Genomic DNA, 20,068 nt, shown 5'->3' on the forward strand with positions numbered 1-20,068 from the left:
GCAGTCCCGTGTGTTGGGGTGTCTACGTTGTATAGTATCCCGACACAGTGGCTGGGAAGGACGAGCAGAGGAAACACTATTGTCTTCACAAAGCAATCAGATGAGAACCCCAAAACAAGGAATTTTCAAGCTTGCAATCTCGTACAAATTGGGAGGCTCTCTTGAGTCCGAGGAGAGCACTCACGCATTCTCTACTGCAATATAAAGGTAAAGCTCTGGTTCTCACGGATAAAAGGTAGCAGGTCATTAACTGACGTCTCCTCAATGTTTGGCATCGACTTTGCAATATCTTCAAGCGAAAAGGGTATGCTGCCAAGAGAAATGAAACATTTAAGTGTAGCCCAGCAAATAGCGTGTGAAACGTAAATTTTCAGGGAACAGACCTGGAATCATCATCCAGCAGAACTGAAAAGCTGGAGACACTATTTGATTCCTCACGCAACATAGCTCTCATGCTTGATATGAACTATGAAAAGTAATGAATTAAACAAGGGTCATTAGAATTTCAAACCAAAACAGTGCAAGACTAAAAGGGCTAAAGCTTATCGTCTTACCTCAGCTGAAGTTACGTTTGAGCCATTTAAATCGTCCCAATACATACCGACTATCCTCTCAAGCTGCTGCAAACTGAGAGCCTGAACAAATAGCTAAATGAGTACAGCATAGAGTGTTAACTGTTAAGCAAAAACGGCACAAGATTCTTGGCAAAGCCAACACTTACCGGGCAAATATCATTGTGTATCTCTTCCCATGACCTTATTGGTTTGAGAGAAATTACCTGATGAATGAAAGGGACAAGGTGAATATTTGAGAAAAGGTAGGTTTCATACAGTTCAGTTTGTGTACAAGAATCACAAAGGTTTGCTTCTTCTTAAAGGGTAAATGATACAAACCACGAAGTCAACAGCTTGTCTTATATGCCTCAGTGCTGCCCATGCGGAATCTGCAAACTGAGTCAATAAAAATGATAAATTTAAAGAACTTAAATTTTCTTTTTAAAGAACAGCACATTAAGATGAGCAAGTTACAGAAAAAACACAAGTTCTATGGTGCAAGTTTAAAAACCTGAGATATCCTGGATCGTGACATAAACCCCAGATGTATAGCACTACTGTTTCATAAAATTTGAAACCCCATTTTAATGAAATAAAAACATAGGATGACTTACTGAGCCCATCCATAGCTCCACATTTCCTATGCCAAAGTGGAGGGACGAGGACAACATCAATATGGCATTGCGACAACGGTCCATCTTGTTAGCTTGGGGTGTAACATTTAAAGATTGGGTTTGTTAAACATTAAGAACAGTGACCCCGTGTTCTGTAATTTACTCTTGAAGATATGTCATACTACAACAGAACAATAGATAAGTGAACCACCTCTCGACTGACGTCATTGCACCAATGTTTTAGTTGAGTTAGCCCATCTTTGATGTATTGCCCGTTGCTAAAGGAACAGCACTCACGGCGCAAGAGGAGCCTGTTTTCAAATAAAGAGACCAAACATGGATATAAGTGAACTGTTCATGCTTCTAAAAAGATAATATGATAGGACCGCCAAAAAAGAACTTACCTGTTAAATAATTGCACATTGACCATAGAAAATATCTGGGTAAGCAATTTGTGAACCAAAATTGAGGGAACCTACGAAATAAGCACATTATGGCATTGTCTTTTTAACACTGCAAATGGATAGTGCATTTGTGATTTTGTTCATAGCACCTACATGATTAGCTCTGAGAATGTGCAGATAGTTGTTGAAGATTTTCACGATGCTCAGCCAATGCACGAGTTGTTCCTGTTGGCCCAAACCACTAGCAGGAGATAGCAAGGCCTTCGCTTGATTTGAGTAAGAAGTTCTCGGATCCTAAAGATTTTAGAAATTCCCCAGATTTTTAATGGGCAAAATCTTGACAGTGGATGATTCCTGTGGTCAAGAAATGCAGTACCTGTATGCACAACTCAAGTAGTGGGTTTAGCTCCTTCTTCATTCTGTCGCTTATCATTCCATACACCTTTTCAATCTGATCCACCAGCTGCTGCTTGAAGAGCAAAGCTGGATATTTTGCCTCAATTTGGTGAAAGCCACTAGCTCCATCCACTGATTGAGCACTGAAATAAGCAAGCCCACTGTTTGAAGTTTGATTGGCTTGAAAAATCCTCTCGCAGGAAAATCTTCGTCTATTCGGAGTTGAGACTGTTGCCCTGGCGACTTTAAATGAGCGTTGCAGTAGAACTGATAATGTGGACAAGTTGGATAACCAATAGGCCAAGCCTCTTGTATCATGTTGAGCCTTGAAGTAAGAACATCGATTAATATTACAGGTACTGGAAAATTGGATGCATAAAGCTGTATCATATAGAATTACAAGGTGCAGATTATGAGCTACTGGAGTACTGCTGCAGCACAAGGAGCTTAAACGAAATCAAGAGTACTAAAAACCTCAGTTGCTGAGTTTACAACTTGTATAATACTGTCAAAGACACCTGTCTTTGCTTCTTCAAAAGATCTCCAATGAAGAAGAGAGTAGTATATAAGAGGAGCAGCAATCGGTTTGCTGCTAGAGAATCCAAGATACTGGGTAATGTATTTCAGCAATAACTGCTGATGATTCAAGGGTTGCTGGTGCTGAGAAGGCTACCAAAAATAAGCAAAGCTACCATTCAATGCTGAGGGTTTATGATAGATTTAGCAAGTAGAGAATAGCAAACACACACCTGATATACTTCGTTAAATAACTTTTGCCCATTTTCATAATCCTTGTGGTTAGTCAAATCAGGGGAACTACCCTGCATTTTTAACAATAAAATATGCAAGGACTCAATAAATTTATATCATAAATCAGAATGACATGCAGCCGTGTTTTAGAAAAGAATGGCATGCAACCATACAAACCATTGAGGCTCTTGTTTCTGTTGGAGCAACTGAGGACTTCATTTCAGCATATGCTACGTTGCCATTTGAAATATGACCATCTTCTTGACATCTCTGTTGAAATGCATCTACCAATTCAGATTAGAATATCATCAGCAATTCAATTGAGCTCTACTGAAGATATATTACATGGATCATACTGATTTTAGGGCATGCAGCTTGAGACTTGGCTGTAGATGGAGGAGTTGCAATTGCTTGTTGACGAAGTACTTGATTTTCAGCCTCTAAGTCGGCAGCTTTTCCTTCTAAACTGTATTCGTGGAAGGACAGGAAACAATGAAAAATTGGTCACAGAAAGACAAGCAAAAATGTAGCCAAATGAAATGAATTGCCGCTACAGAAAGTTATTTTGTCGGTAAGCTACCTTTCTAAGTTCTCACGAAGCTGAGAAACAAGTACACCAGAATTTTCAATCTTTTTTACCAAGTCATCATTTCTTTTTAGGAGGTCTTCATTTCTCCTTATTAGATCATCATTTCTTCCATGAGCCTCAGTACGTGCGCTTTTTATACCATTGCCTTCTTGTTTCTCCATTACAAAGTTAGACAATCTTGATATGGCATCTACTTGAAGCCTAATTCGTAAAGACATTAGTCACCAAAAGGATGATATAATGATCAGTAATTTGATGGCGCAGTAGTTGACAATTAGAGAAAAGTAAATTAAGATACCAACTTCTGCACAGTATCTTGAAGCTGGTGGGCCCTGTATTCGCTATCCCTAACTTTCTTAAATAACACCTCATTTCTCTCCTGAGCTTCAACAAGGGACCTCCTGATTGCTTCATTTTCTTGTCTTTCAGCTTCCAAAGAAGCTGTCATATCCTCCTTAACCCTGTTTTGGGATAAAAACAACAGTTGCAACTTCACAATGCAGATTAGTAATAATGGAAAACATGAAGAACTATTAGAGTTAAGCATACAAATGAGGAAATGAATAAAACCTAGGTTTTGTGTGATGCATGCCGCATATCCCTAGTTGATGAAAAGTCTTAATCTATCTCAGATACTCACAAATGCACTTCTATGTTTATTTTCTGCTGTTATCATTCTTTCAACTTTGATAGGCTTGCAACACTGAAAGATAATCTGCATGCATGTGGCACATATCTGCCATCAATGTCTCGCTCTCTCTGCATATATATCTTTCCAGAACATGTGATCTTGATTCATTTTAGTGTTATGCAAAAAAGGTAGTGGGACATAAGAGTGTATGATCCTGACAATATGTCATACTACATTTAGTATAGAAAGACATCTAGGTGCTATATTAACAGCATGTGAGGATAAAAAAGTCTGGTTTTTAGTATGGAACCACATGCCTTGTACCACTGATCTTGAAACATGGGAAGAAATTCCAAAAAAAAAACAATGAATTTTTTTTTGGAGGGGGGGGGGGGGGGGGGGGGCACATGCTGACAAGGGAGAACTATAGGAGCGTACTTGTAATATAATATACATAAAGCTTTATTGAAGGTACATACGAATTTATAGTGTTTTGAAGATGCTCAGCTTTTTTGTTGGCTTCTTCTGCTTTCATCATTACCTCTTCATTTTTGTATTCACTCTCAGTGAGTGCTTTCTTCGGTGCATCCTTCTCATGTCTCTCAGATATCAGCAAAGTGTCTTTCGCTGTATTATCACCAAGCCTGAAATTGATCACCAGTTATTATGTCAAGTACATCTACATTTACGTAAGCACACTCACTAACTATATGTAAGCAATCCCAGAGCCAAGCACAGCTTAATAAAAGCAATAGATGTATAAAGTACCTTTGTATGCTGCCTTGAAGAAGACCAATTTTTTTGTCAACGTCCTCAAGCTTCTTTAGTAACTGCAAAATTCTTTCTTGACTTTCAGCTTGTGCCTTCATGGTTGCACTGTTTTGTTCTCGTTCTCTCAACAGTAAAACCTCTGTAGCAGATGCGTTTTCCTGAAGCCTAGTCTCAGGTAGAAATATGGAGTTGATTCAAAAGTTAAAACAGATAATCTTCTGATAGAATTTATGCCCCTAGAGGTTGTTAAGCAGACAATAAGGAACGATTATGGACCTCTCAACAGTTAGCTGAAGCTGAAGAGTATTTTTATCATAATCCTGAATTTTCTTGATTAATTCTTCATTTCTACACTGAGTTTCAGTCAGAACTTTCTTGGTCGTCTCATGTGCTTGTTTCTCTGATAACAAAAGTGCATCTCTGGAAGTAGCATCCGCTTCAGACCTTTAAAAATCACAGTGAAAGGTCACTATCACAGTGTAATGATGATACTGAGCAAGAAGTTGGGACACATACTCAAGAGAAAGCATCAGACCTCTTGATGGTATCTTCCAATTGTTTTCTGGTTTCTTGGGACTGTTGTGACTCGTGTACTAATTCATTGATCTTTTTCTGGGCGTTGTCTATTTCTTCTTTAGTCGTTTTGTTTTCTTGTCTTTCTACTTCCAACAAAGAGTCTTTCTCTGCTGTGCGTTCTTCTAGTCTATGTGCAAAAAGAAAAGAAAATCCTCAAGAAACAGGCAGATCAGAAATGCTTGTAACAAAAGGAATCTAACCTGTTAACTGAATCCTCAAGCATATTGATTTTTTTAGCTGAATCCTCGAAACTTGTCATCAAGTCTCGGTTTCTCCCTTGAGCTTCAGTTAGCGCTTTTACTGTACAGTCGAGATTTTGTTTTGTCTTAAGCAGCAAAGATTCCCTTGCCGTTGCATGTTTCTCAAGTCTAAAATCATTAAGGAAGAGGAAGTATGTGTTAGCTCATAAAGTTGAAGTACAGGATTAGCTCTCTTAAGTTGCACATATTGCATTATGCTTGAGTAAAGAAAGCTCAGCTCTACAACTAGTGACAAGATAAGAACCTTTGAGCGTTCTCCAGCATCTTGTTTATAGTTTTTTCACTATCATCAACTTTCCTTAGCAATTCCCAATTTCTTTCCTGAGCTTTCAAAAGTGCTTGCTTGGTTTGATCATGCTCTTGCCTTTCTGCTACATACAGGGCATCCCTTGTGGTTGCATTTTCCTCACACCTGTATTCAGTGAGTGAGAATTCTTAACGCTGCCAGCTCGTTATATTGAGGACTGGAATAGAAAGGCAGAAGCAGCATTGCTAAAGACGTCCAAAACGTACACAACATCACCTGCACCTATGATCAATCCTCTATACGACACATCATTGCTATGACATATAATATACTTTTTAATCCTTTACTTTCAAATATTTCGAAAGAGGTATTGATAATGCAGCTGTGGAACTCCCTTTGTTGTTTCATGTAACTACGACTCGCATCGAGATCTTAAGCACCTTGCTAAAACATGCTTATTAATTTTCTTGTTTCACCATTCATGCTTGCATGTTTTTTATGCAATTTGAGTATATGAACAACTAGAACGTCAATTATTCATATTCCTTTCAAACAAAAGAAAAAGAATTCATAGCACCATTTGTCCTTTTCAAAGAATGTAACATAAGAAACCAACCTTTTCAAAGAATCTTGAAGCAGATCATTTGTCCTACGGGCATCTGCAAATTTCTTCTGCAGTACTTCAATACCCTGTTGTGCTTCAGTTAATTGTGAAAAGGTTGCAGTACTTTGTTGTTTTTCAGCTAACAATGAAGTCTCCAATGTTGTCACAGTTTCTTCAAGTCTATGTTAATTGAAAAGAAAATTCAGCATTGTTGATTCAAGATTATTATAGTATAATAATAGTTAACAAAATTTGGAAGGAGCTTATAACTGAAGTCAAGCACGAATCAAATCACGGAAAGGAAAATGCAATTACCTTTGGATGTTGTCTTGGAAGTTACTAATGTCTTGTTCAGCTACTTCAATTTTATTGAGAAGTTCCTCAATTTTTACATGAGCTTCATTGAGTGATTGTTTGGTCGCTTCACTTTCTTGTCTTTCTGTAAGTAAAGTAGCCTCTCCCTCAATTAAGCTTTCTTGCAGCCTGTGTCCACGAAGAAGAAAAGATAATGAAGTTTAAGTCAACCAAATAGTCCTACTTTTCTATGTGGTTGCCAAGAATCACACAGATAATATTACTGAAAAATTTTGGAAGGGTTATATGAGGTGTAGGACTGCTTGGAAAACAGCTAATGTGCCTGAATTGATAAGTAGTTCCTGTTGGGTTTCAACTTTACCTACCCCAACTTGCTTGAGACTGAAAGGCTTTGATGTTGTTTTTATTGGTTATATGAGGTTTAGGACAAATCTTATGTTTTTTTTACTAAATAAAATGACCTTTGCACAGCAGTCTGAAGCTCTGTGGATTTTTCTTTGGCATCTGAGATTTGTCTCAGTAGTTCTTCATCCCTCTGGTGCGCTTCACTTAGTTCCCTTCTAGTTGTCGTGTTTTGCTCCTTTTCCATCATCAATGAAGACTCCAGTTCTGTCACATTCTTTTCAAATCTGCATTCAACAGACAGGAAGATTTCTGTACTTCCAAAATAGTAAGGATGGGACTCGATTTACTTGATTATGGTTAAGTATATGGTAAAGTACCAGCGAGCTTTACAGTACGACAAATGGAACTAAAATAAAGGTTTGAGTTGGTTGTATTAGTGGGCCTTTGCAAGTTAACAAAAAAAAAAACAATCCTTAATCTTTAATTCTCTATTACATCTTCATCTGCATCTTGAGCTTCAGTGAGTAATGGGAAGTAAAGCATCATATACATTGGCATTCTTTAGATCCATTAGGCTTTGACAAAATGGGATATTATGACCTCAGCAAAGAAAAAAATTAGTATTGAGATCTGCCTGATCTTGCTCTATCACAATGATAACCAGGACAATGGCATGCATTCACACAGTTTCCTGAAGCAGACAAATTAGTTTACCAGAGTGTATTTGATTTCCTTGCTAGTACTTTGTTTCACTCTTGAGTACTTTATTTCACTTTTGAGATTCAGTTAGTGCGATCTTATATTCTTATTTGCTTCATATTAATATTTTTCACCTGGAAACCATACATACATTTACTTCTAATCTGAATCAACATAGCCAAAGAGCTTGGATAATTTGGTATGTTCTACTGCAGTACTGCTAGTCTGAAACTGCAGTTACTAGTGTCAAACAGACAATTCAATGAACCAACAGATCTAGAGTGTCCAACTGTTATCTTAGTATCATAATGTGGTTTAGCAATGCTAAATCAGATCCTGGCAGCATACACTGTCAGCATTTAAGTATGCGTGACTGCATCAGCATCCATGTCTGATACATGTGCTCGTAGAGGTTTCTGTGTCTGTCAGAGCTGTGCATAAAAGTAGCAGTGTTAAGGGATATGTTCTGTTGTAGTGAAAGGCTTAGAAATTATGTGGTGCTATCCTGAAAGTAATACTAGTTTTTAGTATTGGCTCCTTACAGAAATTAAGGTCTAAAGTCACTGAGCTACTAACCTTTTTACAGCATCTCTAAGCTGCTCAATGTTTTCGTCCGCGGACACAATTTTTGTAGTCAGTGCATCATTTTCTTCCCGAGCAATAACAAGTGCACTCTTAGTTGCACTGTTTTCTTCTTGTTCTCTTTGTAGTAGTACCTGTCAACAGCCATCCATTAAAAAAATATCATGCTACAGATAAATAAATTACTGCTACCATCAGACTCTAATCAAATATGGGATATGTTTTGTAATCAGCTGTTCTTTTACTGTTTAACATGAAACAGATGCTGTAACTGTGTTTTGTTTATTAGAATAACTATTGCAATGCTTAAATCCTTGCAAATATCTACACAGTTTGGATAATTACTATGTTGATTTAGGAAAAGAGTACCTTCAGCTCCTCCACTTCGTTAGTCAATGAAGTGATCTTTTCTCTTTCTTGAGTTAAAGCTTCTTCAATGGCCCTTTTGCCTAATTCTCTTTCCTGTATCTTTGTGGCTTCTTCCACCCGCTGCTCCATCTCACGAAGAGCAGCCTGTAGTTTGGAAATTTCTCCTGCTTTGTTCTTCTCTAGATCAATCTGAAAAGTGATACTGTATAAGCATAAATTCACCAGTTAATTCATCCCACGTTATCTTAATTCAAGAGCAGCATCTACCCTAAGTTTCTTTTCCAAGCCCAAACGGCTAGTCAGCTCTTCAACATGCTCCTCAAGTTTCTCCTTCTCCACCTTCAGGGCTTCTGTGTCCCTTGCAGCCTACAAAATGTACCAAAAAAAAAATAAAAGGGTGTATAAGTGAAATATAGAATCAACATGATTAAAACAAAGACCCAATTGCTTCAGTACCATTTTGAGCTTTCGGAGTTCTCCTCTAGCAACCCGTCTTCTCCATGCACACTGATAAATTAACACTGATCTCTTCATTTTACAATAGTTCGAATAATCTCTATGGCATCGCCACTGAGCCTGCAAGCAACCATTCTCAGAGCGACAGTTCAGAGATGAAACATGTAAGATATGAAAGTTGAGATTTGTAACCAGCCTTCCATTTAGATAAAATAAAAGAATGAATCTGTGGTTTACCTGGATACAAATAGTGGCTTTATTTTGTTTTCTGACAATGTATTCTTTATAAGCACCAAACGCCCTTAGTCCTGTCTGCAACGTAATGGCTGAAGAGCGTAGCTTAGAATAAGAGTTCCAAGCAAGATAGCAGCGGTAACTTTTCTGTAGATGCAACGCTGCAGCTTGTTTTCTCAGGAAAACACGTAACTTACAAGCCAATATTACTGCAATCGATAAGGTACTCTCAGATATGATGCAACCTGAGCTATAAGCATTGTTTCCACTTGCAAATACCAATTAACAACACCTTACCTCTAACAAAAGATTGAAAAGATAGTGATGTCTTGCGTAGTACAAGGAATTGCTCACGAGCAACATGAGTGCGAAATCTACTCTGAACAACTCTAGCTGCTTTATTCCGCACTTCAGTTCTTCTAGCATCTAATTCAGCCATCTGACCAGCTCTCAGGAAAACCTTTGTTCTTCCAATCTGTCATGGACACCGATAATTTAAAATATCGTGAGAAAATTTTGTTATCTCTTTATATGCTACAAGCAGGCATTTCTGCCATGCAATTTATAAAAGAACACACCACGAGGGGAAGTTACGTATTCCATATTGTGATTGTTGGCAAAAAAAATGAAAATCAACAAAAGACTAAAAGCAACTGATGGAGTAGTTAAAAGTTAGCAGCTGAATTTTCAGTAGTGTGAACCAAAATTTTTTGATGGTATAAATCAGTTTTTTTTTTGGGGGGGGGAAGGGGGGGGGGGGGAGAACAATCATAAAAAAATATGGACTAATGCCATTCGCATGAATCATTTTGTTCACATCTTTATTATTTACCACTTCATAGGCTGTAGTTACTCGACAAGAACAAGCATTGTGTTTTTACTTTAGTGACTTGTTTTGGATTATTTAGAGATGAAAAGAATGCAATAAGCATATAACACACATAAAAGGAGGATTAGTTATAGTTTTCTTCACCTGATAACCCTGGAGACCTATTTTGTCCAAAATCTTTTGGCAGGTCACCTTTTCATTGTTTCTATCAGATATAAGAGAAGAGTTATAAAAGCAGGACAGAACTGGCAATATTAGTAGATCACGAAAAAAATATTTTTGTTATCAACTTGTTAAGTATATCTAGGCCCATATACTCTAGGCCTATGTGGCCCATGTGCTCTATATATACACACACACATCAAGCCTGTGAGATCAGAACTGCAAGTAGCAGATTTTTTACTAAAGCACAAACTCGAGAACAACATTGGCTTTCCAAGGTTAGTAACAAAACTGAGTGCTCACCTTTCCATGAAAACTTCAGGAGCAAGAATGCGAAACCGACAGAGAAAATCATGAAATATTTTTCTTGTAGGATATCCAGCACAGCTGATTCTAATAGCTTCAAGAACACCCTGAAATGCCAACAAACAATTAGAGTAGAGTAAACAATGGCTGAGTTTCTATGGAAACTTTGCCATGAAGAGTGATCTGTTGCTTACTGAACACCGAAGTTGCTGCAGTACATTGATGTTCTCAAAAGTAGTAGGCTTAAGATTGTTATTGGGCTTAATACATCTAATGTAATGAGGCTCCGTAGAACTCAACGCCTCCATCAGTTCTTGGAGTTGCCACTGAGAGTTACATGGAAGTACCAGATATGAAGTTTACATGAAACATAGCTCGATGGTGAACACAAACTTATATATATTCTCTTCCCTTTCTCTATCAAGTAATATGCATTTATTTTCTAGATATGCCATTTCAAATATAGTAACATTTATGTAACGCCCCACATCCAAAATCTGCCTATAGCTCAGCTCACCTATGAAGCTCTTACATCCAAAATCTGCATGTCACCTCTTACACCTTTGTGTTCACTTGGTGTAAAAAGGTAATTCGGAGGTGCTATGTCTGAACACAAAGGATTGGCCCTCACCTACCCAATATCTCCCTCCATCAACCCGCCTCCCTTTCTAACACAGTAACACATGAAAAGTTTCCACATGGGACTAATCTGACCATGACAAGGCAACTACTAATTCAGAGGTGCTATGTCTGAACACAAAGGATTGGCCCTCACCTACCCAATATCTCCCTCCATCAACCCGCCTCCCTTTCTAACACAGTAACACATGAAAAGTTTCCACATGGGACTAATCTGACCATGACAAGGCAACTACTAATGGGCTGCGGGATTGTATTTTCATTATGTGCAAACTTTTTCTTGTCTTATCTTGTTTGTTTGTTTAATTGGAAAATCAAATGATGATGTTTTTAAACTCTATATCTGGACATAAACCCGAAAACAAGATATGTACAAGACAGTCATAATTCTTTTATTCTACTGTTGTGTTGTACAGAAAGTTTGTTGTCTTAAATATGCAGAAGGATATTAACCTCGTAAACACATTTTGGTAAAAGCAAACACCAAAAGAACCATCATCAATAGAACAAAATCTGAAGTATGTACCCTAAATTCTAGAGTTGGGGCCAAATGGATCTCTGAGAAATTTAATTCTCGAAAGAGAACCAAAGCCAAACTTCAGGTGAAAAAATGGGACTTCTGTAAATAATTTTTCTCCAACCAACTTTGGAAAGGATTTGAAGGCATAATAAGTCAAGTAGGAGAATCATACCTTGAAGCGAGTAGCAATGGAAGACTTTGATGCTTTTGTGTTCTCCTCTAGTACTGATGGGAATAACCCTGACACAAATGAACATTTGGAAGCATTAAGTAACTCTTGATGTTCTACAACTACATAGTCTCTGTTTTTGTCCAGGAAATGGTCAGACTGATAAGTTACCTGGGAAAAAACATGAAATTAAAACGAATGTACTCAACAAAATGTACTGAAAAGAAAGCTATATCATGAAGAATGCTTACTTCTCCCGCATAATGTTGTATGGTAAATGCAGTGCGAGAAAGCTTTGGTTTGCTAAATCTTTTGTTATTCCTGAATTTCTCATACAGCTTCTGAGAAAATGATTCATGTGTGCATTTAGGAAACATACTGGTGCACAAAAATAAACCAAAAACAAAAGAATCTCCATTAGAAGAATTGATTCGGAAATAGAAATGAACAGTGCTCTTTATAGAATGAAAGGAACCATTTAGACCAGTCTCAGTGTGATGTGGCTAGTTTATTGAGTATAAACTTTGTTAGCAGCCAGATAAATCTACTCGCCCTCCCTAGGAGGCTCTGAGTTTAAGATTAATCTCTGCTTGCCTTCTCCCTACGAAGGCCTTAGCTCTCATATAATGAGCTGGCCAAAACAGATCCAAACCGACTCCAACTCTATCTCTAAAATAAAACCAAACTAATTTCCAATTCTATCTCTAAACTAAATCTCAACTACTTCCTGTTGTGACGCCTTCTTCCTGCGCTGGAACTTTTTCCCGAAGAAGGTGTCCACAACACAGTGGAGGTTTCATCAAAAGTTTCATGACCATTAAATAACATGCCACATCAGCAATTTTGCTGACATGGCAAGATCATTATGAGAGGAGAGGAGAGGGAGTTTCATCACCATGAAATCCAGCAGTCACAGTTATCTAGTTCCCAGCCTTGGTAAATGTGCCATGAAACTGTGCACTGAGACTGACCTTAGAACTACCTTTTATATTAAATGCAATACAAGAAGTTCAGACTCACCAAGCTTCATCAAGAAGTGCAATAATGCCACCAGGTTTCTGAAAATAAAGAGGGAAGAAAACATGAAAGGGTTTAGGTAAAAATATAACGATAATACACGTTTACATTAGCCCCTAGCACTGCCAACAGGGGCGAAGCCAGCTGACATGGACGCTGGGGTCAGCTCCATTAACGCAGTGGGGTCAGCTTAGAGATTAACGTTGTTTTGTTAAGGATTTGTAGGATTTTATCTGGGTCAGCTGACCCCGATAAAAGAGCCTGAGTAAATTTTACTATGGGTCCATAAGCTTTTCCTGAAGTTCCATCTAAGTCCATGAACTAAAAAAGCGGTCATCTAAGTCCACAATCTATTAAAGAGTGGTTGTGGACGTCCACGAGCGTCCACGTAAGCACATTTTGCCAGCGTGGCAACAAATTGCAAAAGATGGCCTGCGTCTCTCATTTTCTCACTCTCTCATCCTTGTCCTCATCGCCGAGCTCGCCCCCGTCCCTGCCTCTGCCTGCACAGCGGCACCACCAGCAGCACGGCCACGCTGCCGCGGAAGGGAGTGCCAGGGGGTTGTGGCCACAGCCCACCAGCCCTCCCCCTCGTCAAGTCAAGTCAATAAAGGTCACGACTACAAGGGATAAAAATAACAGCCTACTCACTGTTTTTTTTACATTGCACTTCGTGGATGTTTTATGAGAAAAGGAGAGGCAGATATCAGCACTGTATTCGCAAACAGCAAAATAGCTCATCCATAGGTCAAACAATACTGGAGTAGTGACTGATGATATTTTTTTCTTAAAACTGTTTTGGATGCATTTGAGGGAAGGCCTATTTTCATAAGTTCAGGTGGTCCACAGCAGTGCAACAGCACCACCACATTCTCCACAGTGCCCACAACTCCAGCGACATAGGGATAAGCAGATATCTCCTCAATTAGATGTTTTGCCTCAAGTTAAAACATAGGATTCAGTTAGTTAGCTATAATTTTAAGCAAGGATTAGACCTTAAAGGTACATCTAATAGGCAGGTCAGAGCCTCCTGCTTGGCTGGAATCACAGTTGAGACACCTTCATCTAACCTTATCCCCTACCCAACTCAACATACCATATCAAAACCAAGTAATGTCATGGTGATAATGACCGTTATAGGACTGGAAGATGCAAGGATAAGCTGCTTAAATTAAAACTAAAAAAATAACAACACACCTTCTCAATCAAGTCCAGAACATCTTGGTTGTCAACAAATTCTATGTAGCTCCAGTCGATCTGCTCCCTGTTATACTCTTCCTGCTCCATTTTAAAGACATTCTGCCAAGAAAATACTAACTCTTTTACCAACCCATAGAAGCAAAGAGAAGTATAATATTGTGAACATCCAAACATTTGTTCCACAAGTACCTGATTAAAATGCTGTTGGAGTTTTTCGTTGGTGAAATTGATGCATAATTGCTCAAAGCTAATTCCATATTATGATAAAGACAGGAGACATCCATGAATGGTCTTCAATTGTAAATTGAAATCATACTTAAGTTAATAATTTACCTATTAGTCTTAAAACTTTCAAAACCATAGATATCAAGTACTCCAATCAATCGGTCAGAGGATGTATCTTGTCCTATGGATGCATTTAGTCTGTTTACAAGCCTGTGCATGGTACAAGCACACACGCTTACAAGGGTGCATTGTGTACATGATTTAGGAATGAAGTACACAGTCGTATTCACTACCAGTCAAATAATCGAGAATATATCTGCTTTGCTAAGCCATCCCTGCTAACAGTAGCAGAATTAGGATCAACTGTTGTGGTTATAACTCCTTCTGGTGTATTTATTTTCCTCTTTATCAGCACATTCTCCAGATTCCCGCCATCACACCTGTAATCAGAATGCCACAATGCATCATAGGTTATAAATGTGAATGTACATGCATATTACGGATTGAGTCCTTATTGTACCCCCTTTCCTGTTCTGTATTTTACAAGAAATAAACAGAATTTATAGAAAATTATAGAAAGATGAAGGAAATATTAGGCATACATCAAGAGCTCTGCTGCTGCATTAAGATGGAACCTAGCTTTCTCATCCTTTAATAAAGATGAATCTACCTCTCTCCCTTTCACAAAACTGATATTCCCAAGGTGGAGCACAGCAGCAACTACCCGGAATGTGGCCTCCTGCAATATTATGTGTTGCTTAAAACAGGTTACACATCCACATCATAGAAAGGGTTGAGAAATTCATGTCTGAAACCTGCTCCTGCTCAGTAATACCAACTGTATTCATCGCACTTCGTGTTGCAAGATACTCCTTAGCATCACTAATTTCGTCAAGTTTAATGCACGTGGATTGATTGAGATAGTGAAACGATGATGGGTCAGCCAGCTTATACCTTTTGATATCCTGCCAGCAGGGTATATTCATCAGCCAAGAATCGGATACACAACCAGTCAATCAATTGAGCTAGCAAAGTACCTCTGATGGTGCTGCACATAGGAAGTAAAAGCAATGGTAGTTTCTCTCTGGACTATTGATTTGGCAAACACGAGATCTTTCAAGCAAGTATGTTCTAATGGCAGCACCTGATATCTTCCCACTCTTGTCAAATTGGATTTCAACAAATTTGCCGAATCGACTTCATCATGCCATCAAATAAAGAAAGAAAGAAAGAAAGAAAGAAGTGTGTGAGGAAATTTTTTTAATATCTTCAAATATGAAGATTCAGTTCTATTCCATACTTAAAGATTTTAATATGCTATACACAATAACTTTCAAACGGTTGTCTTCCAAGACTCAAAGTAGTGTAAAAAGATCACCTTGAGTTGTTGTTACGAACAGTCTTTGCATTGCCAAAGGCTTCAAGGACTGGATTAGACTGCATGCAAAGCGTAACTAGATATCAGATCAGTTTCAAGTGAAAGTGTGAAACTACATATGGCACATTACTTAAAAGCCTCCACTGCCTTTTGGAATTGGACACTGTTTCTAACAACAAGAAGTCATGTAAGAAAAGTATGATTCCTAACTTACTTCTAAAACTTGTTGTTCAACTGTCCTCCCTCCTGTTCTAGATCGTCCACCCAAAAAAGCAAGATATCTCATAAGCATCTTTGTAGTTTCAGTTTTACCAGCACCACTTTCACCGCTCACCAAAATGGAGTTGCTCTTTCCCTCATTCATCATCTGCCTGTTTCCTTATTCAAAAAAATGTCACAGAAGGCTCCATCAATATTACTGCCACATTGTACTTCATTCTAAGAAATCATTTACCACTGTTACTGTAGGCATTCACCTGTAAGAAACATCAGCGATTGCAAATACATGAGGGTCTAGCTCACCAAAATTTGCACCTTTGTACTTCTCCATAGTATGGGGTTCAGAAAGATGGGGCAGCCTTTGGAATGGATTAATTGCAATCAGAATGTTGCCAGTATAGGTCTGGAACTCAAAAAAGGAAAGTTAGAAGGAAACAAAAGGCGAAACAAACTTCATTTTGCTTTGATCATTTTCAAGTGATAATAAGATTGAGTGAACAAATACTCACATAAATTATATTTTTTGCATATCGAATAGCGAGATTATTTAGAACACCAGGTTCATGCAAGTATGATAGCCGTGTCATGTCATCAATGCCATTAGTTGGCACTTCCGTGTCCTTTGGATGAATGTCTGGTATGCTCACAATAACCTGGTTTCATGGAATAGAAGAAATGGCACAGGTTGTACAAACAGATAACATATGAATTTGGATAAACCTCTCGAGTCTAAATAAACGGGGGCAAGTTTGCATGCCCCGATGCAGCTCATAGCAAAATGCGAATATCCCCTTCTAATTATTCCATTCTCTAAAGAGGCACTATAATTGTAGTTTTGTGAAATTAACTCTTAAATTTAGTAAACGATACGCACATTTTTTATTTTCCTTAAGATCCAAATCATGTATAGACTGGGTTTTGACATTGATCTCCATGAGTAAATAACAGAATTAAATCACAAGGTCCGCGTCTTCCGTCTACGCTGCATAGAACACCATTTCAGATCATAATACAGTGTCACCATCTGTGATGCTATTGATGCAATTATGAATGAAAAGTTTAATCATTTGACATCAACAATTACTTAGCTTCCTCGCAAAAAAAAAACACAATTACTTAGCTTTTTTTGAATAAAAAAAGGAGAGAAGACAGTCATAGGAGGCCCAAATCGAATGTCTTATTACACACAAATTGATTCACCACCAAACCATGTAAGATTAACAAGCAACATAAGACTCACGTACCGTCTTTCCATTGGTAGCGTGGACATGGGCATTTCGACCTTCTATTCTGGCAACCTCGCCATCAATCCAAGCTAAATCTTTGTCCTCCAGCCATATATGGGAGCCTACAACAATTTTTAATGTTGCAGCCTGCAGACAAAACAAGTCAAAACCTCCAGCGTGTCTGGAAAGTCCATGTTTTTTTTAACATGTAAAGTCCATCTTGATAAACAAAATGAAAGTAGACATCTGTATAAAGTTCCATAGAATTAGTACCAAAGGACAGAACACCACAAGGTTTTAGGACCTATATTGTATTGAGTGGCATATAGCATGATACATGTATCATTGCTGAAGATGGCTGAACCTATGGATGCTATGTCAATGACAAGAAAAGGCTGCCGTGCAGAAAAAGGCCAAATGATACAGAATCATATTGGGGCAAAAAGCACAAAGTCAGCCTTTCAAAAAAAGGGCGTAAAGTCAGAACAAAATCATGAAGGATATACTTTAAGGAAACAGAATAGGATAATTCTGTACATTACATCATAAAATAGGGTAGGGATTAGCTAAAACCACAACCAGTCGTGAACAAAAAAAAATGTCTGGCATTCAGTTAAATACCTACTTGCCCACAATAATCTTGACTGATGATACCTAACCTGGTTTCAGGGCAGTTACATGAGACTATGAACTACTAGTATACCGTTAATTTCATCACCAAACTAAATTCAGTTTATACTCATTTTGGCATACACTTAAGTTGGTCAAACTGTTACAATAACTAGAAATATGGATTCATCTTGTCAAATTGGACCCACCAGCGGGAGTCACGTGGGCTGGGTTTTAATTGAAAATGCATTGTACATTTGTAGCATGTGGCTCTGCTTACTGTTAGTCTGACCACTCACCCATCGGTCAAACACTAGCCTAGACATCAAATGAGGCTAACGATCAAGTGTACTGGGGAACTCTGAAGTCTCAACCAACTGGGCCACTTGTACACCAAATCCTCCAAAACCGAACTTGTCGCCCTACCACCAAGGAACCAGAATCCACTGGGTTCACCTCGCGCTCGCCACACAAGTACCCAAGCGATACCCACAATGCCCTTACCTTAACCCGGTCTGACAGCCTACAGTGACTCGGTAAAACTGCAGGAGGGGGCGCGCGCACGACACCGCCAACAACAACGGAGCTTCCAACGAAAACGGGAGAACCAAGCACGAGCATCCAAACACTTACCATGAGCCACGCGATCGAACGCTACGGCCGTTGCAGGTGACGTCGAATCGGGGTCGGCGGCGGCCGGAGACTGGGAGGCGGCGTTGTCTCCCTCCCTCGGACCGCTCGCCGATCGCCTCGCCGCCGCGCGGGAACAGCCGGGGCACCCGGTGCGGTCCGTCTCGAGCGCGTGCGTGCCAGCGTGCGGAGGCGCGCGATGCCAGCAGCGGAGCGAGCGGGTTGGAAGGGAGGAAGGAGGAGGGGGACAGGAGCTCGAACCAGACACCATAGGCCTCATTCCCCCCTATCTCACCTATTTTTGGCGCTGGAGTGGGGGTGGAGGTGGTAGAGGGGCTGATCGCTCGGGCCACGAGCGCGCGATTCGGGGCGGCGGGAGGCACCACCGCCGTGGCATTCGCCGAAAGACGTGGGGGAGGAGGGGGAGGGAGACGTGGCTGGCAAACGCAACGGGAATGGGGGAGCAGCGGAATGGTGACGGACTGCAGGCAGCCGGAGTGTTGGTGCCGGTGCGACCGTTGGCGTCTCACGGTCCCAGCGTGTGGGAAAGGAATTCCGAAATATGCCACCGCGTACTTTTTCACTAGTACTGTATCATTCAAAATCCTCTTGGATAAAATTATTTATATTAGATAATTCCTCCATCCCGAAAAAATATTCTGTTATTCAAAATTTGTTAAAAAAACAATTCATTGTTATCACATTTAAATGTGTATATAAGTACGTGACAGTTAATTAGCACTAATAAATAGGGAGATGTAAGTTTATTTTCTTTCTAAAATGATTTAATTTTTGGGACGGATGACCTAGGGAGTAGATTGTTTTGCGAATGCCCAGGGAATCGATTTTCATTTTTTTTGAGAGAGAGAGAGGGGGAATCGATTTTCATGGAAGCGGTGCATTTGGGATCAGTTGCTCGATTTTTTCCGCAGGAATCGTCCAGGAATCGTAAACAAAAAAATGGGGCCTAGGCATTCTGAGATAAATCACTACTCGTTCCTGCTAAAAATTAGAGTATACTGGGCCGCGCAGTCCAAGAGCATCGGCCCAAATGTGGCAGCGAAGCCCATCCTAAACTGACGCGGCCTGTATGGTATGCATCGGACCATATCGTTAGTAATTAAATATTTCACCTTCCTCCCATGGCCATCACCAAACACATTACAAATACACAGTGTTGATTTACGTAACAGTGTCGTCATGATGTCGAGGTTAACCTACGAAATCAATTGTTAGCTAGTTGTTGCACCGTCGTCTTATTACTTCGCTGCAACATTAAAGTAAATCTTGATGGTAATTCTAAGGAAGTATCGCTTCGGTTTGGTTTTGACTATCAAACTGCAAAACTAGGAATCTTTGGCCATTCAACCATTAAAATCATTCATATTTTGCCATTAGGTGGTTTCGCTGACGTGGACGACACATGGTAGTGGGACCCACGTGTTAGGACCCTTTATCTTCTCTCCCTCTCCCTCCCCTCTTCCTCTCCCCGATGAGCACGGTCTTGGTTCGCCCCGTGAACCTCGTCCCCCGCGCACATCTC

At 39.4% G+C, this 20,068-nt stretch overlaps 1 protein-coding gene across 1 annotated transcript; it reads right to left on the reverse strand.

The window, feature by feature from the left end:
• Positions 1–79: 79 nt before the first annotated feature.
• Positions 80–19,133, reverse strand: LOC117848580 (myosin-17). Its single transcript, XM_034730036.2, has 48 exons — positions 18,529–19,133; positions 17,305–17,433; positions 16,570–16,713; positions 16,318–16,463; positions 16,056–16,212; positions 15,842–15,900; positions 15,501–15,660; positions 15,279–15,428; positions 15,066–15,202; positions 14,757–14,903; positions 14,572–14,673; positions 14,428–14,485; positions 14,236–14,337; positions 13,042–13,079; positions 12,273–12,399; positions 12,025–12,192; positions 10,888–11,019; positions 10,691–10,800; positions 10,370–10,430; positions 9,694–9,871; positions 9,400–9,605; positions 9,163–9,282; positions 8,974–9,072; positions 8,707–8,895; positions 8,332–8,471; positions 7,173–7,340; positions 6,712–6,879; positions 6,409–6,576; positions 5,790–5,957; positions 5,486–5,653; positions 5,245–5,412; positions 4,986–5,153; positions 4,707–4,874; positions 4,418–4,582; positions 3,610–3,768; positions 3,299–3,508; positions 3,064–3,184; positions 2,896–2,988; positions 2,718–2,789; positions 1,949–2,293; positions 1,726–1,866; positions 1,573–1,643; positions 1,380–1,479; positions 894–950; positions 722–778; positions 555–635; positions 384–466; positions 80–309 (listed from the first exon to the last, which is right to left on the reverse strand). The coding sequence occupies exons 1-48, from the start codon at positions 18,529–18,531 to the stop codon at positions 192–194; spliced, it is 6,279 nt and encodes a 2,092-aa protein (XP_034585927.1). The 5' UTR covers positions 18,532–19,133; the 3' UTR covers positions 80–191.
• Positions 19,134–20,068: the final 935 nt, after the last annotated feature.

The sequence above is a fragment of the Setaria viridis genome, chromosome 3, assembly GCF_005286985.2.
Source record: "Setaria viridis chromosome 3, Setaria_viridis_v4.0, whole genome shotgun sequence".
Classification (NCBI taxonomy): Eukaryota; Viridiplantae; Streptophyta; class Magnoliopsida; order Poales; family Poaceae; genus Setaria; species Setaria viridis.